The 17,631-nt window shown below is 35.9% G+C and overlaps 1 protein-coding gene across 3 annotated transcripts in view; it reads right to left on the reverse strand.

Moving 5' to 3' along the window:
- Positions 1 to 16,290, reverse strand: part of Sarm (sterile alpha and armadillo motif) — a 57,732-nt gene extending 41,442 nt beyond the window's left edge. For 2 of the 3 annotated variants that reach the window (XM_076113622.1, XM_076113621.1), the window contains exon 1: positions 11,093 to 11,449. In XM_076113622.1, the coding sequence (XP_075969737.1) occupies positions 11,093 to 11,449 (357 nt within the window). Of the gene's footprint in view, positions 1 to 11,092; positions 11,450 to 14,788; positions 15,007 to 15,672 lie in introns of those variants that run through there. The other variant, XM_076113620.1, reaches the window with a different exon arrangement.
- Positions 16,291 to 17,631: the final 1,341 nt, after the last annotated feature.

A 17,631-nucleotide genomic window follows, 5' to 3' on the forward strand; every position in this document is an offset into this window, starting at 1 on the left:
TTTGTATAACAGTTTTTCTTATAAAGAAACCAAAATGAATGGTTAGTAATTTAGAATTTTGCATCGTAAGATATGTAAGATAAATGGTACAGAGATCGACAAATCTATATTAAACATTATTTTAGCAGATTGTTAAACCCCAAGAGTTAAACATGCCTTAAAATCTGTAACCCAAAAGTGCTCTAGTAGAATATTTTGCAAATCTAGTCCGGAACTAATGAAGTCATCGCCCAGATTTTAATATAAATATTTACTTTAAGACTAAATGTAAACACGGTTCACGTTGAGCCGAATAATCGCATGTTGGGGAATCACGTAAGCAGTCACTCTTGTAACTTATATCCTGATACATACATAAATTCACGCCTTCTTCCCGTAGGGCTACGCAGAGACCAGAGAAGAGTCTTAAGTAAGCATGGTACGAAGTGGAGTTCTCTGATCTATATCCTGATATTAAATTCTAATAATAGTTGGGAAACTAACGTTGAACCAAATGTTCTAAAATTATCTACTCGTAAATGTTTCTAATTGCTACGCACAATAGGCCACTCGTAAGTATTAATTTTAATGTTGATTTTATACAGCCGCAATCTCGTCGTGGGCGGGAATACATCATTATCTCGAACTATTTCGCTCTATTTATAGATCGGATGTTGATTCTTAGTATACAGTAAAAAGTTTGTTCTAGAATTGGAGTATTGAGAGTTTGACGTTTAAAATGTACTGTAAATACAGTTCCTATGGTGCCCGCTAGAGACGCTGATCAGATTTTCAAATAAAAGCACAAAGTAGATAGACTCAGAAATCATGAATAGTAGAAGCGTAATTTATAATTCACGGCTGAGCTGACGTAGTTATGTAGAGCAACTTACTATAAACGGACTGACAAACAAACAGTTTATGTAAATGATGTTATTGTTAATTTAAATCGTCTCTTCCTAATCACGAAACTTATGGTTTCTTCGAATATAGTCATTAAACTCTACAAAATATATTAATCAATATTCCTATAGCAATTGTTTACAAGATATTTACATACAGACATAAGTCACGGCCACGGTCTTTGAACACGAAGTAATTTATGTGAATGAAAACTCAAATTGGGATTTAATCTAACAAACACTTATAAGTACCTACTGTATATATTTCTGGTTAAAATAAACTAAACGCAATAACCAATATAGATAAATTGGTTAATGGTTATTCAATTTAAAATAACAAACTAAGATAAAACTCAATGATATTAGCGAAATGAATCCTACTTTATATGTTAAATAAAACGCAGAAAACCTATTAATGAAAAATGCTTAAGTGCTTGTACACTTCAGTACATAGGTAGGTACTAATAATTACTGATTTTGGTAAACAAATAAAATTATTATTATTATTTGTTATTTTAATGAGGAGAAATAACTAAACGCTACATTTTATTATGTTATCTACGGATGTTAGACTAAGCCGCTAATGTGTCACCTTGCGTCCCTTCGCACAGAACAAAATTATCTCAATTACGTAACGCTACAATTATTGCGATGATGATCACGTCTGCGTCGCCACTCGTGTTTGACTCCAATATTATCTCAACACGTCATTATGGGTGATCCCCAGTTAGTCAAGACTTACTGTGTGTCCAATTCTAATGACCGGACAAACACACGACTATTTTTGTTAGGCTCATATTCGTGATCTCATAGTTCTGCTAAAGCGACCATAATTCGTTCACTATTTTACAACTCTTTAGTCTAGTAATATGATGAGATGAGTTATTTTTTACAATGCATTCAGTTTAGTTATAATAAATCACCTTGATTTTACAACTGCTTTTGGGTGAATTCTTTGCAGAGCATTCATCGGTAACCGGTTCTTGCCTGCGTCGTACAAGCCTATGTCCTTTTGATTGTGTGATTATGCTACATTGAATCCTGAGATCACTTCTACGTTCTGACTGAGTACATAAGTGTAAAACACATTGTGAACTGTATTAATAGCTGTTAATAATACATGTCATGACTGCTGAATAGCGAACGTGACGATTACACACGATATTAGACTATGTTTATTAGACTGTGCTGATTACTAATTCATCGAAATTAAATTGGCTGACTAATAGATATAATTCAATCCGTTTATTTTCGTTTTCGAGTAAATGCGTTGGTGGATAATTGGATATTACAAACCGTCGCATGCATTTATATTAAACTACTAAACTCCCACGGTTTCGTCTGCACTGTATTACTGCATATAAAATAAACCTATTACCAGATCTTGTAGTTACACATTCTGATCAATCAAAATCTCAAATGCGATTGTTTGAATGTATGTTATTGTATACTTCAATTCAGATACGTATGCATTACTTATAACTGGGATTATAATAGGTCCTCCCTCTAAACAAAATGGGTTGTTTAAGAGTAGATTACACGGAGATGCTTATAACAAGCGAACAAAGAACAATGGAATAAAATAACAGTCCAGCTAGAAAGTTGTCAGACAACTGACATTGTTATGAATTCATTGTAGCCTTTTATACCTATTATAACATCTGTAGCAGGAAAGATAACGTTCAGACATTCAAAATACTAAGACAAAGTGCTTTTTCTCATAGTTTAAGTAATCAGATAACTAGTTTATATTATATACGACTTTATATATGAGTATATTGCAAGCAGTATAATAAAAAGCAAAAATTGAAGAAATAATGCGGATTTTCACCAATGTTTTGTTAAAATGGATGAAAATTATAGCTGCTGTAATTAATTGTAAATATATTATTATCCTAATTTGTACTTATTCATGTTCAAACTAATATTTTTCCAGACTAAAGTAACTGTACTTAAATAAAAAATATTCAAATTGGCAACAACGAAATGTTGATTAGGAATAGATATTCTAATCAGGGATACTGAAGTCATCCGACATTTGTAATATGCATAATGTAGACTAGTTACTGTTGTCAAACAATATCAGCATTCTATATGTCTAGTTTCTAGGTAGTACATTGTGAAGACAATTGAATACCTAATTACGTTTTAAAACATCGTTTTGCTAACTATTTGAGTACCCAATGAATAAAAACGGGACCTGTCTATCACCAGACTGTATTCCATAAGCCGTGATAGTTATTGTCGTTCGTCAACAGTAGTTAAGCAACCCTTGGCGCGGTCATTCCATAGATGGGTGACCGCATAGTGGTATTTGAACAGGGCGTCTCCGTGCTTCGGAGGGCACGTAAAAAGTCGGTCCCGGTTGTTATCTACTAAGATACCAGTCGTTAAGCCACGTCAAAGGCCTTCGGGCGGCTTGAACAACTTTGACACTAGGTTGACCACTAACCATACGATGAAGAAGAAGAAGAAGTCAACAGTAGGTATCTAAATATCATGAAAATATTTACAATAGATTATTATTTTTTCTATAAATTCTTTATCTAAGTATGTTCACGTTATTCAATAATATTAATGAGTTCGAGTATGTTAGTAAACTACGCATATATTTATCTATGATATCATCAGATGAAATTCATTACTATTAACATACAAATATTTTAGACGTGAACAAATTCTAAATATATCATTTAGTCACTGTAGCCAGTTATGTGTTCAGACGTGAAAATTCTTGAATAACCGGTGATACTACAAACAACATTGTGTTGGATGCTCAATTTCTAACATCACAATAAATTTTACCTGGTTCCTACTAGTTTAATATCATGTTACCTGCAGCTACAGCGACGGTTTTTAAAGGCGCAAGAAATACTTAGAATTCACCATAGTGGCTAGGTTGAAGATATCGCAAAATCATAAAATCCTACACTATCTATGTAAATAAGCCAATCTAAGAATTCTATGTAAGGGTTGGTGTGTTGTGAAGAATATTGCTATTCTATTATTGTGCAAAAGAACTTTTTTCCTCGATGTTGCGTAACTCAAGAATTTATCTCAATGCAAGTTTTTAGTGACCAGCAAGACCTTGTATCAAAAATTGTGATTCATAGCCATTGAAAGAAGTTGAATTCCCGTCAGTGCCCCATTTAACTCTGTTAGCGATCCCAATTTAGCACGTTGTAGATGTATTTTAGGTGCAACTATTCACGCATTTATCTACCTGGATTTCATATTGGAGGATAACAACGTAAAGAAAGTGTCCTTAGAGAATACTAAATTCAAGTAAGAAAAGCATGACGTGAAGACTTGTATTTTCTGTAATTTTTCTTTAAAATTAGTACTGCAGTATAAATTAGACACAGTTAGTTATTAGGAGAATTACTAACTCACAAGATATCAGCAACGTATGAACATATTTCAAGTCGTTTCTTAACTCGTTCAATATTTGCAAGTAATCGTTATCCTGCAGGCTTTCTATCCACGTGCCTTCACATAAATGAGTCACCTATCAAATATGTCGTAAATAAGTAACAGCACAAATATTTAAATCTAATCGTTTAAATTGTTCATTAGGAGGTTGAAGAATCACGTTTTGGGTGCGGTTTGTAAGCTGCATGCCAGTCTCATCACCGTATCACGAGTACAGATTTATTTATCGTGGGTATGACGTCACGCACCATTGACCCGCGCCTTGCCTGCGTCTACCGCGATAGACAAGCGGATCTTTTGATAGTACTTGGTACTACACAATGTCGAATCAAATGTTAAGAAAATATGATAATGTGACGATATTTTTTTAGATTTTCAATAGCGTTACAAGTCAAAGCGACAATATTAATGATTTTCTATTACAAAGTAGGCCCGGAAAATTTAAGTTTAATGTAATTAGCGATTAATAGATTTTGTAGTTTTAAAATCCACTCTGTAAACGTATTTTTATTATTAGTTTAAAGATATCTGAAATATTATTTGTCTAGCTGGTATGCTCATTAACACTTCATTCATAATGTCAGACGTTAGAGCAACAGTCGTTCCGTGCCACACGACTTTTGGTAGAGTATTTTGACCTCTCGTAACTACTATGTGACTGCTTACTCAATATAATATGTATGTAGAATAATGTTTTTTTTTTGTACGGATACTTGTCTACAGATTATGAACTACTCAACACGACGAAACGTATACCTATTGAAATAATAACAAGAGCCTGGATGAACAACTAAACTTTGATTTTGTTATGATAATATATGTATAGGCATGATGCTATTTCAGCCTTTTGTTTGCCATCGACTGTAATTTTTTATGCAACCTCAGAAGTTTGTTGTTTAGAACTTTCTTTAAAAAATAAACGTAACCAACTATTTATTCTGAACGTTTTGAAGCTATTTCTAAAGCTTTTTGATTATCTTGGTACCGACTTTAACGAGTTTAGTAAATTTGAACTTAATGGCCACGTATATAAATAAATAAAAAATACATTTATTAGAATGTATAGAGTTTAATTTGTGCGTGTATTATGTCATTATCTTACAAACGGAAAAGTAATGCCATATTTATTTCGGTTGTTGAATAGAGCACGGACATTGATGTTATTTTGGGTTGTTCATACATTTACTGAACTATATGAAGCATAGTAACGTGGAAACGGTTGTTCTAGCAATGTAAACATTCAGACGATATCTGCCAAAGGTGAAATGCTAGTGTATTAATACGTTACTACCTAACTCCACGGGTGAAAGTAGACAAAAAGAGGTATATTCCCAGTAGTCGTCCCTATCATTGTCTCCAGGGTGACTGGAAATCGTCTAAGCTGTTTTCACCTGGGTGTCGTATTTCCTTAACTGTTCCCTTTCGATTCGACTTAAAAAGGATAAATAGTCACTTTTTAATTATGACATTGGAAGGGGCTATAATTGTTAGGATATCTTTCCAATTGTTTCCTCTACACTCGGTAGTGTTAAAGAAGGCCACTGGGAATATACAAGACGGGTTCAAGTATCTAAACTTATTCTTTCTTCAACATCTAAATTAAAACAGTAGTGTAAATCAATATCCAAACATAATTGATTATTTCCGTCCATTTTAACAAAAACTGTAACGATAACTGTCGTCGTTATACTTTCACTACTAATTAGTTATTCATCAGATAAGTCCCATAGCGGTGTTTTTGTTTTATGTTTTGTCTCCTAAATAGTGTTAACGAAGATTAAGTGAAAGTCTAGATACAAATCTGCTATTTAGTTGAAATTTTAGTCAGCGGTCAAGTCTAATACGATTTTTATGGTTGATCTTAGTTTTCAACAACAATCGCTCTTCTAGAGCGAGTCTAATTCAGAAACGCTTTAGAAAGTGATTTGGAAATATTTTTGCGTCGTGATATTAAAATTATTATAGCAAAGGATTTATTCAATTTTATATACGCCCTGGATAGCGCGGTGGCCTAATTTCTCTCGTTCGAAGAGAAAACCCGTGTTTAGCAATGTAAAAGATTACGTTTAATTGAAATATAATTAACGGAATGAATGTTATTATTAAAAAATCAAGAATCGTTTCATAGAACTAAGAATTTAACAAAAGAGTACCAGAGAATTCTGATTGAAATATCAAATATCTTTAAACGATATTCTTTTGCTAAAAGTAAACAAATATAAAAGCAATACCTTGAAGTGTTGATAAATTATTTAGAGACGTACGTTAACAAAGATATACTGTTCTAAACAGTGAAAAAGCAGGAAAATAGAATAAAAATACAAAAAGATTTCAAAAGGTTTGTGAAAATTGCTTGACACGAATTATTAGAGAAGAAATATAACAAAAAGATACCGAGAATGAATTGTTGGCTTACTTCTGACACTCGAATTCAAATCGTATTAAATTCGAGCTCAGGACAAACTGTACTCTTAAATTTCAAACTGATGTACCTAACCGCATAGTGGTATTTGAATTGAGCGTTTCAGTGCTTCGGAAGGCACATTCAAAGTCAGTTCCAGTTGTTTTCAGTTAAGACAATAGTCGTTAAAAAATATCAAAGGCCTTAAGGCTTGACCAACTTTGACACTAGATTGACCACTAACGATATAATAAAATAAAAAAGCGTGTGATTACACGCTATTATCAAACTTTTTTATTTCAATTTTTTTTAAGACAACTCCCACACTAAGAATTGCTCTTGTGTCGCGACGGCTTTTACGAACATACAAACAACGGACACAAAGCACAACCAGACACAAAACAATTATGGATCGCACAAATAATTAGTGATAACGGCGTTGGGACCCAAAACCACTGCGCCACGGAGGCAGTCAATTATATTATTATATCACTTAATTGTACAATTTGATATAAACTCGATACCGTCACGATTGAAATCGAATTCGAGTGTCAAGAGTAAGCCAGCTGTTCTTTACATTCAGTTCCGAGATATTGTTTGGCAAGTTCTCAAAGACGAATTTATAATCTCTATTTAAATCTCTAAACTTTGTGTTATGTGTAACAATTTCACGTATTTTGATATTGCGTGCATTACATTGTATTGTGTTCGTCTTTCCGGCTGTTACTAGTGAGAAGTGACTATGTAATGTACAGCGTAGGTCATGATTATGACGAGGTACAATTAGAATGACTTGTAATTATTGTTAATTTCATATATAATAGAACTTCTCGCTTTTCTTTTAGGCTTTCGTTATGTCCCATTCCATCAACTTAAGTCTTATAATATAATGTTTTTTGGTGGTGGCAGATGTGTCTTTTTTTGTTATACGTAAACAATAAGAGATTTCCCTCAAACATAAAAACACGGGTTTCCCAAATTTCAGTGTTTGTCTTTTCACTCGTTTTAATTTTCCTGTTGTAATTTGGATTTCATCACGTCATTGAAAGATTAATATGGCAGTTTTTTGAGCTTTTTACTTGTTTTTTAAAGAAAACAAAAACATAGTTTAGTAATAGCAGCTTATAGTTAGATTTACTCTATTATAATGAGAGTGATGATTAGGTAAAAAGATTTAGTAGAATCCGAGTTATCGCCCAAGGCTCCTTTTATTGTGCTAAGTGATAAAGTAAATACCCTTGAGTGCTGCGAAGTGGTGTTTTTGTGTCGAACTCGCTGGTACCATCGCACTATTTCAACCACTAGTATCTAACATGAACCCTATTACTATTGTGACAGAGTACACATTCCTTTGAATCGAATATTATTTTGTCCACCTGTACCTCGATTCTGTACTACTATCGAGTACCGACAACCGGCTAGCTATCGAAATTTGACATTTAGAATGTACTGCCAAAATGTTTCCTACGACACCCGCCAGAGGCGCTGATCAGATTTTCATACAAAATTTCTCGATGACAGTTCGGTTGTCGGTAGTCGATAGTAGTACAGAATCGAGGCACTGTTAGTTACTTTAAACTACAACGCTATAATTAAGTATATGTGTACTTTTCAAACACATCTATTCCGTACCGATCATCTTTAAGTAAAATAGTTAAATCGATATCACTAGCAAAGCCACCTACTTAAGTTGCTTAGACAATTCATGTTGCTGACAGAACATATAAAATAAACATTTTACGACAGGTCAGCCGTGTTGGAATGGCGTATGCACTCTGCACACTTGTCGTAATAAAACCTACTTCAAACGCACCTGATGCCCATCATTCTTTATATCTATACTTCTATACTAATATTATAAAGAGGAAATGTTTGATTTTTTGTTTGTTTGTTTGCATTGAATAGGCTCCGAAACTACTGGACCGATATAAAAAATTCTTTCACCGTTGGCAAGCTACACTATTCCTGAGTAACATAGGCTATGTTTTATTTAAAAAAAAATAGGATTGCTTATTAAAATTTAAATAATCTAACCCTACATGTCATTTTTTTAGAAACTCACTGTAAAACATTGTGTATTTTCTTTTATTATAATATTATGCCCGTGCGAAGCCGGGATGGGCTGCTATTGAATATAAAAGAAACTTTTTGTGTGACAAGTACCTGAGTGACGTCATAAGATTTAACTACGTAATACAACACTAACGAGTGCTAAACATAAATGATCGATCACAAACAATCAAATATCCATCTATGTACGAAGATGATTTCATTCACGTTATGACAGCCTTAACTGAAGTTTAATAGAATTAACAATAGTTTATCATTAAGCAACAGAATCAAGTAAAAGACAAATCCAAAGTGAAGAAATGATTACATTTTAACCTCATAAGAAGCAAGAGTCAGAGAAATGCTCAGTTTCAGGTTATTTTCATTGTTCCTTGCGGTTGTGAAACCGTTTTATACGGTGCGACCTGAAACTGGGACGAACCCACACAAAGGTGTGTATATGTATATCGTAGTAAGCGGAACGAACTATTGCAACCACCAATGAAATCTTGCATTAACTCGGAACAGTCGAAGTTATTTCGGGAAATCGTCTGGACTCACTCCAAAAAGCTGAGGGAGTTTAGAATCAAAATCACTCGGTCACTTTCCTCGTTGAGTCAATGACATGCGTGAGTAAGTTGTCACATCCACGAAGTTCTTGATTCAAGAAGAAACGTGAAATTCAACGTGAACATTTCAAGGAACTACGTATATTTTCAAATACGATGACGTAGACAATTTTACGTGAAAATGTGCGTGGGATTCGGGAAAAATCGTATGGGCAGAATTGATGATTCAATCCAGATAAATAACCCAGACAAAGTGGATAGAAAGCAGGCAGAGAACGTTTTGTGAATTTAAATACAACTTATGAGTCAGATATTTATAACAAACATACGTACGTCAAGTTACACGTCTTAAGTGGCGTATTGGATATCTATTTACTTGTGCTCTATTCAAATAACTTAATAAATTGTGGAAGCCAATTCGCTCGAAATTTGAGACCTCAACATCACGATTCCCACATGCAATTAAGCAGTTAATTTAATAATAATAGGAGATATTATGATTACTTATGATGATAATACGAACGTGGTCTATGTGTTAAATAAACTCAAAACACAGTATATTAAATCCAATAACAACACGATACATTTTTACTTGCACCGTTGCTAAGAAATGTAAGTAGGTTATCTGACCTGGATCGTGCTAAAACCACCATACTTGCTTCAGTTCAATATTTATTTATAACTCTTGAAATGTGTATTTTCGCCAGTCTGTAAGGTTAAATCAGACAATTTAGGCTTACTCATTACAGTAAGATGAAAGATTTGTGTGGCATATTGTGTATTACTTTGAAAAATGATGTTATTTAATTAATATTCGCGCGCATCGTCTTCGGTATATCGTTAACGAATATTTATTTCTTTAGTTTTCTTTGATAGTCCTTGGTGGCTTTAATGTATGCACATTAGATCATCACAGAACCTGTCCAGTAACCTTTAAGTAAAGTACACACACCACAGATAATGACACGAACTGACGTTTTTAAAATTTATTTCACAGATGCAAAAATATACGAATAGTTACATAAATATTATGTTAGTTGCACGTAGCTCACACATGTTTCCCTTGAGTGTCTTGACATTGTTTTAAACAGGTACGTGAGGTAAAAACTAGATGTATTACGTTTATGTTGCTATATGCTGAGAAACAAGCAAGGAGTGTGATTTTACTCGACTTTCGGCTTAAAACATATTTCTAGGGATGTTGTGATTGTATCCACTTTGAAAATTACACATTATTAAACTCATAGTTAAGGTATACACTTTCTTCAGATAAGGAGTTATATGTATTTAAGTGTTACGTTTTGCATTGAACTGTTAGACTTCATTCAACAAATCGTTTAATCATAAACGAGAAATATTAACTATTCTCGTTAATAGGTGCTAGACGTAATAATAACTATTACTTATCAGAATAATAAAATATGTGTTATGAACATTTAATGATGAGTTGTTTACCTATCGACTTTGCCGACGCGACTTCTCCAGTTAAAAACAAACATCTGTTTTATTGACTCTGAGCGATTCCTCTTAAGATAATGCTCGTAGGTATATATAGTTCGAGAGTTATCAAGAGTACCTACCTATAACATTAGCTGATGTAAAGCAGAGCGACCTCCGAGTCGAGCAGATTCGTTCCGCTACGATAAAGGGATTAGTTCGTCACGCCGTGCGGCACTTGTAATATTCCTGCAGCTGTTACCTACCGCTGTATTTTAGATAATAGTAGCAATGCCAAAGAAAGGTGAAAATTCGGTTAGTACCTGGCCAAAGAAACGTTCCCGCGCTGTCGCCATATCAGTGCGCGAACCATTCGTCTCTGAATCAATTACATCGGCATCTTGCGTCGCATTCTCCTCCAGCCGCACGGGTCCGCCGTCCGGGACATCGACGGCGGGTGGCGAGGCCTGCACCTGCGACTCCGCAGGGGCGGCTCTCTCGGAACCGTCCTCCGCCATGGTCACCACTTTCTGCACGGCTCCGTTGCCTTTACCACCACCCACACCGTTACTCTTCTTGCTTACACCCTTAAGTCCTTTAGCTTTTTTCTTGTTTTTGGGCTTGTTCGGCGGCTTGCCTTCCGGGAAGCGTCCGCTGGCGCAGCACTGCACGTTACCCATGTCGGTGCGCGCGCATGTCGCGGTTTACTCGATCGGCGGGAGTCGGCTCGGTCGGTCGGTCGTTCGAGGCGCGTCGGCGTCGGCGCCGACTCGCAGAATGAGTGCGGCGTGAGAGTACCCGGCGTCGCGGCGCCGCCCACCCGCCCCGGAATTTTTGACGTACTTCAGAATCGCGCTGACCGCCGATTACGCGGATGCCGTCCGCGAAGGATCGCACCCGAAAGCCGAAGCGCGGGCCGACCGCGCTGGCGTCATCGCGCGCCCCTGCCTCCCGCGCGCCGCAAGGTCAAGGCGCGCTCATTGTTCCCGCTGATGGCTACTGGCTAGACGCGCATCGCTCCACTCAGATACCTCACAACTATGGCAAGCGTCACACCACCACCACCACGAACACCATACGTCGCACGAACCGCCGTTATACTGCTATCGATCACGCGATGTTTATGTTTGGCTACCACGGGAACGGCACCGTACCGACTCAATAACGTCACGCCATTTGCACACCCCTGACTTGCATATCGTTAACACCGAAAGGTAGCCGCAGAAAGAGAGTAATTTTCACACTGGTTACGTGTGGAAATAGCGCGATCGTAGTTATTTGTGTTGTTATACGCGCTGTTTTGTTATCGTGGTGCGCGCGGGAGGCTGATAGCGCGAGAGGCGCACGTGTCATATCCGTCGCCTCGTAGCCGTAGTAAATAAACTGCGGCTCGTAAACGAGATGCGTCGAGGAAAATGGACGCTCTCTGCGGACCGGTGCATGCCTACAATCCCACTTTAGATTACGTTGCTAGTTAGCCAGCTATGGTCTGGTGAGGTTATCGTATCTAGCTGTAGAGATACGAAAGTTATTAACCTCTAGTTCATTTTTATTCAAATGTTCATTTGTATATTACGTTGAATAAATATATCTACAAAGTACTTACTTACTGATAATACAAATCCCTGAAATAAAATACTACCAACGTTTGTATGCAAACGCTTAATTTACTATTAAGAAATTATTAGATCCTCGACTCACGACTCGACATGAGCTTATTTTACATATTTTCCTGTTATCATTTCTAATGATGAAAAATTACGACACATATTAGTAAAATCAAAGCGAAAATGATGTCCTAATTCCTTCTTTATTTTACTCAACAAAACGAAAATCCTGACGGATGATCAGGTTCACCGTTTTTTACTTCGAGTCCTATATTACAGGAGCCCTTTCAATAGAGCAATATTTCACCAACGGGAATATTTTATCTTATGCTTGTTATTTATGTTACATCGAGGAAACAAATATGTTATATTAACAGGATGTCCTATATCGTTCGTTATAAGTATTTATATCGATGGCTATTTATACTAGTTGCATCATATGATGGGTAAATAGTTATATACCTAATGCGTTTTATAGAACACAGCTTACATAATCACAGATAACTGAATCATTGTAATTTCCGATTTGATTTTAAACTATATTTATTTTCATTGCGACGACGCTGTTTATACAGAAATATTTATAAGATTTTTTTTTAATTTTAACTATCCTACTGTTTCTTTCTTAAGACCAGTCCTAGAAGCAGCCACAGAATTCTATAACACAGAAGGATGATACGTTCTAAATTATTACTATACATCAATTTGTAAGTAACTGTTCAGAGTACGAGTATGTGTAAAATCTAAATGTGTTCCGGTCATGACAATGTCGCAATCTCAGTCCTGAAGATACCCACTAATGTGGAGCGCAGGAGGCGAGCTTTTAACGTGTCGAACAAACCTCATCTTACACCGTAGTGTACCTACAATTATTGATCGTTGTTACAGCACTGTGATCGAAAATACTGTCTCTATGATTTGGGCGGTAGTATATACGACTGCTGATCTCAAATTCGATTCCTGGGCCAGTCAAAGTGCTCTTGGTCTTTTCTTATATTGGAATATTTTTCAATAGTAATTCGGAGTTCGTAAAGTTCACGCTCTCTATAAAATTACATGCTAAGAGTGTAAATAGCGAAACGGTAGTATGAAAAGGTATACTTGGTAACATACGGGACAAACAGGCTTGATGTATTGAAAAAAATCATGTAGGTAATATTGATATTATAACTATTGATTGATCACATGTCTAAAACTGTTCTTCGAACAGAAGTGTCGAGTTATTGCAACGGTACTCCTAAATCTTTGGCAACTAATCAAGTGCCAACGTGCGAGGCGTCAACGGGTGTCAAAATATAACCCACTTGCTAAAATTTAACTAAATGATGCCATACCTACATAACTAGACTATTAACGATGCTAATCACTAGATGTTATAGAACAAAGTAACCCGTCGCGTCTGTTTCTTTACGATAAACTCAAAATCTACTGAACAGATTTTCAAACGGGTTTCATCTAGACAGGAAGATTTTGGTCTACAATTTGTTACGGTTAACATGATGTAAGGCGAAGCTGATGCGGGAATCTAGTGTCTTTATATTTGCTATTGATTTTGTAGTTGTAGAGATACATGATGGTGTGAGTATGTGCCAAGTTCCAGTTTCCCAACGCTCGCCATAATAAAACAGAGGGTCGGCGCCGGCCGCCGAAACGCACGCTATTTATGATTTCAGATATGGAACGCGATTTGTCCGACACCGATAACTGGGCCAGCATTGTTTATGTTTAAAGTATAATAAAGCATATTAAAAAACAAACCATTAAAGGCTTTATCTAATAGACGATTTATTCTTGAAGCTAGGTATTTCAAAAAATAATCTTTATACATACTTTAACCTATATTGAGAATTTTTGTTTTTTTATCCGATGTGGAACAACATGACATGGCAAATACAATCAGAACTTAAATAATTTTACGTTAAAATAAAACGTTGCATGCTTATTTTGTTATTTCATTTGATTGAATTGGGTTAAAAAAATAATTTAGCTTATATTAAATTGATTTGACCAATTAATTTAACTTTTACTTTTTTGATAAAGTCACTCTTGCAAACCTACGATCATCAAATTAGGCCAATCAAAAACTTATAATTTAAAAAGAAACAACAATTATAAGTTTTATAACGTTCAACCTTGACGATGATTACTATAATTTCCTTAACGATTGCAGTGAAGTAGAACGTCATGGTTAGTATATAAATACACTATTCTTTAGTTTACTCACTTAGCCAATAAAGAAAGTCACTCAGGACTTTGACAGGATCATAAGTTAAAATAGAAATAATTTCACGAAATGCATTTTTTGCTTCACCTTGTTCCCAATCGTGAAACTCGGCTTTGACAAGAATAATAGACTTTTTAGTAGAATGAGAGAGCTTGTGTTCTTTGCATTGTGTTAGTATTTTTACTCACCGTGTCAGCATCACTTTCCTCCGTAGCTATTGCGACACCTTTTTCCAAATGCTGTTCCGCATTATCCAGCTCTCGGTCCAGTTCAGCAGCTTCTAGTTCCAGCTGTGGTGACGACTGCAACTCTTCGACACCCGGCGATGGCGGCCCACGATCTGACTGCAACATGTGACGAGCTGGCATCTTCACCACCAGCGGCCTAAAGTTCAAACGCGTTGACCCTGTAAATAAAAAGACAACCCAAATAAATATCGCCCCACAATTCTTGTTATAAGTTATATATTTACATCAGCTCCTGGTTTTCAGTGTTCACAAAAATACATAGCTAATATTATGATGTGTGTTATGTAAACAACCAGTCTCTACTGTGTTATTTTTGGATACATTTACCTACTTTTGGGGCAAGCATTCGTAGTTGCTTATTCCAAACTGTTTAATGCAAAACTATTTAAAACATAACATTACCTACTCTTAGATAAGACTTGAAAATGCAACAGAATAAAGCTCTTCACAGTATTTTTAAATAGGATTACGCCTAACTTAAAATGATCGACTGATTTGATTTTAAAACGAGCGAGAATGAATGAACGTTATGTGTTTGATGGTAAACCTTTATGTGGTTCTAATCGGTCCATTCCATAGTTCGGTACAAACAGGTTACATTATCAATAGCCTTGGCGAGATCTTAAGAAGGTTGTTAAAAACACATTACGTGTTTTATTTAATACTAACATATGTATGTAACTTCTACTCCTTGCACGACTTCTAATATAATAATATGATTTTTACGATGTTTGCAATTATTGTTTTAAATTAATAGTCAATGATTGACAGTATTTAACATTGTGCGACTTTTGTAAGAAAGGTGGCCAGAAAAGAATACTTGCCTTTGGAGTCATCTTTTTGCAATTTCTTCATAGCCTCTCTAGCGCTGTAGAGTGTTTGCGTTGCAGTGGATGAGATAGGTCTCAAAGATACTCTTTGAAGACCACTACCAGGTAGCAGCGTTGTCATCACTTTTTTTGGTTCGTCCTTTTCAGGACTGCTTCTGTACTGAGTTAATATGTTTTCGTCTTGATCAGCATCGATGTCTATGAAACATTCTTCAAATTGTTCAAAATTCTCTAGATCTGAATCTAGTTCACTCCTGGAGCCATGAGTTTTTGGTCTGTAGAACGAATCTGAATTTCTTCTGTAGTCGATTAGCTTTGAATCTGGTGTAGAGAAGCTTCGAATCACGTACCCTCTTTGAATCGGCTGAGGTAACGCGCTATCTGGATCGTTATGCGGGGCGGGTGACGAGTAGCTCCTCGGCAGTAGACTTTTGGCGCTTTGAACTTTGCGCTGTTGCTGCTGCATCGTTCTTGTTGATATCAGACTCCTGCCTCTGCCTGAACTCTGCGCAGGCGGTGGATCTTTGCGCCGCATGGCGGTAGTTTAGTTGTAGACTTTAATTAATTTCCTAGACGTGTGGAACTGTAAGGATCTCGAGATGCACTGAGTAAGGAATTGCGCGGCTGTCGCATGTAATTTTACTTTGTGATCTATGAATATTGGGTTCCACCAGATCGAATTACGATATCAAATAACAAGGCCGGGCGCAACTAGATGATATATCATATGGTAAGCAACGGTGAGCACGACCGACTTACCGACACTTCTGTACACACATGACAATTTAATGTGATTAGCAGGACGCTGGCCCGCCCACGCACCGATCCTTGATAAGATTCATAATGTAATCTCTAGTTCACGTTTTACAAGTACCGTGATTGTTAAGTTTCACTCAATTGCAAAATAAGGTCTTTACCCTGTTGCTGATATTACAGTTCTGATTATAAAGTCGTTATCATTTATCTGCATGAAACACTTAAATATGACTTGTGTCCACACTTGTGTCTTTTGTAGTTTCCTCGCATTGATGATTTAAAAAATGAATCTTTACTTAATATTTCAATCACTTCACTCTATGCAATAGATATTTTAAGTGTATTGTCCGTAATAAACAAGAAGCAACTAAGCTTTGTATGAAATATAGATGAAGAACCTTGCATACGAGTGTCGTGGGCGGACAGCTTTCTCTTGCTAAACTAAACTGCCATGGTTAAGTACAGCGTGAATTGTAACATACTCGTTCAATAAGGTAACTAGATACGTGTACAAGTGCCTGTTTACTTACTACTATATGGTAAAGAAAAACCTTTAGAGAGCTTCGAAAACGTCAAACCGAACCGGCATTCTACTGCATTTTTTCCATTGCCAAAACCCAGTGGGCTCACTCCCTACAGAATGGAACTCGAATTCGATTATATCGAATTTAAATCAAGTCATACTTTTTAATTCCAGACTAGCGTATGACCAAACACTTGCATACATGAAAAGAATCTATATAAAACCATCCAATTAGTTTCACTTTAAACAATCATGCGCTAGTTTGGAATTTAAGAGTTCAACTTGACATAAGCTCCAATCTGATTAAATCTATAGTGTTCACGTTAACAGAATCTACGTCCGTCCGTCAACAAGATCCTCAGAATATTTTCTTCATCCAAAAGACAATCGATATATAGCAAACCCATAATTTCAATAGTGGAGAACTATCCTGTTTTTAAGTCTACACTAGTCTGGTACGCTATTAGTGTCAGCTATAATTTTAACACGACATATTTATTTGTACGACATAAACAAGCCATTAGACATTGTAACAACAGTCTTTAAAAAGAATATTTTATTTTCACTACGAGCCCGCACTCCCATGTAAAGCGACACAGTTATACTTATAAAGCCTGAGATTATATTAAAGAATGCTATGATTATGACCTACAATACTTTATGGCTTGTAACGT

This window comes from Anticarsia gemmatalis, chromosome 4, assembly GCF_050436995.1.
Source record: "Anticarsia gemmatalis isolate Benzon Research Colony breed Stoneville strain chromosome 4, ilAntGemm2 primary, whole genome shotgun sequence".
In the NCBI taxonomy this organism is placed as follows: domain Eukaryota; kingdom Metazoa; phylum Arthropoda; class Insecta; order Lepidoptera; family Erebidae; genus Anticarsia; species Anticarsia gemmatalis.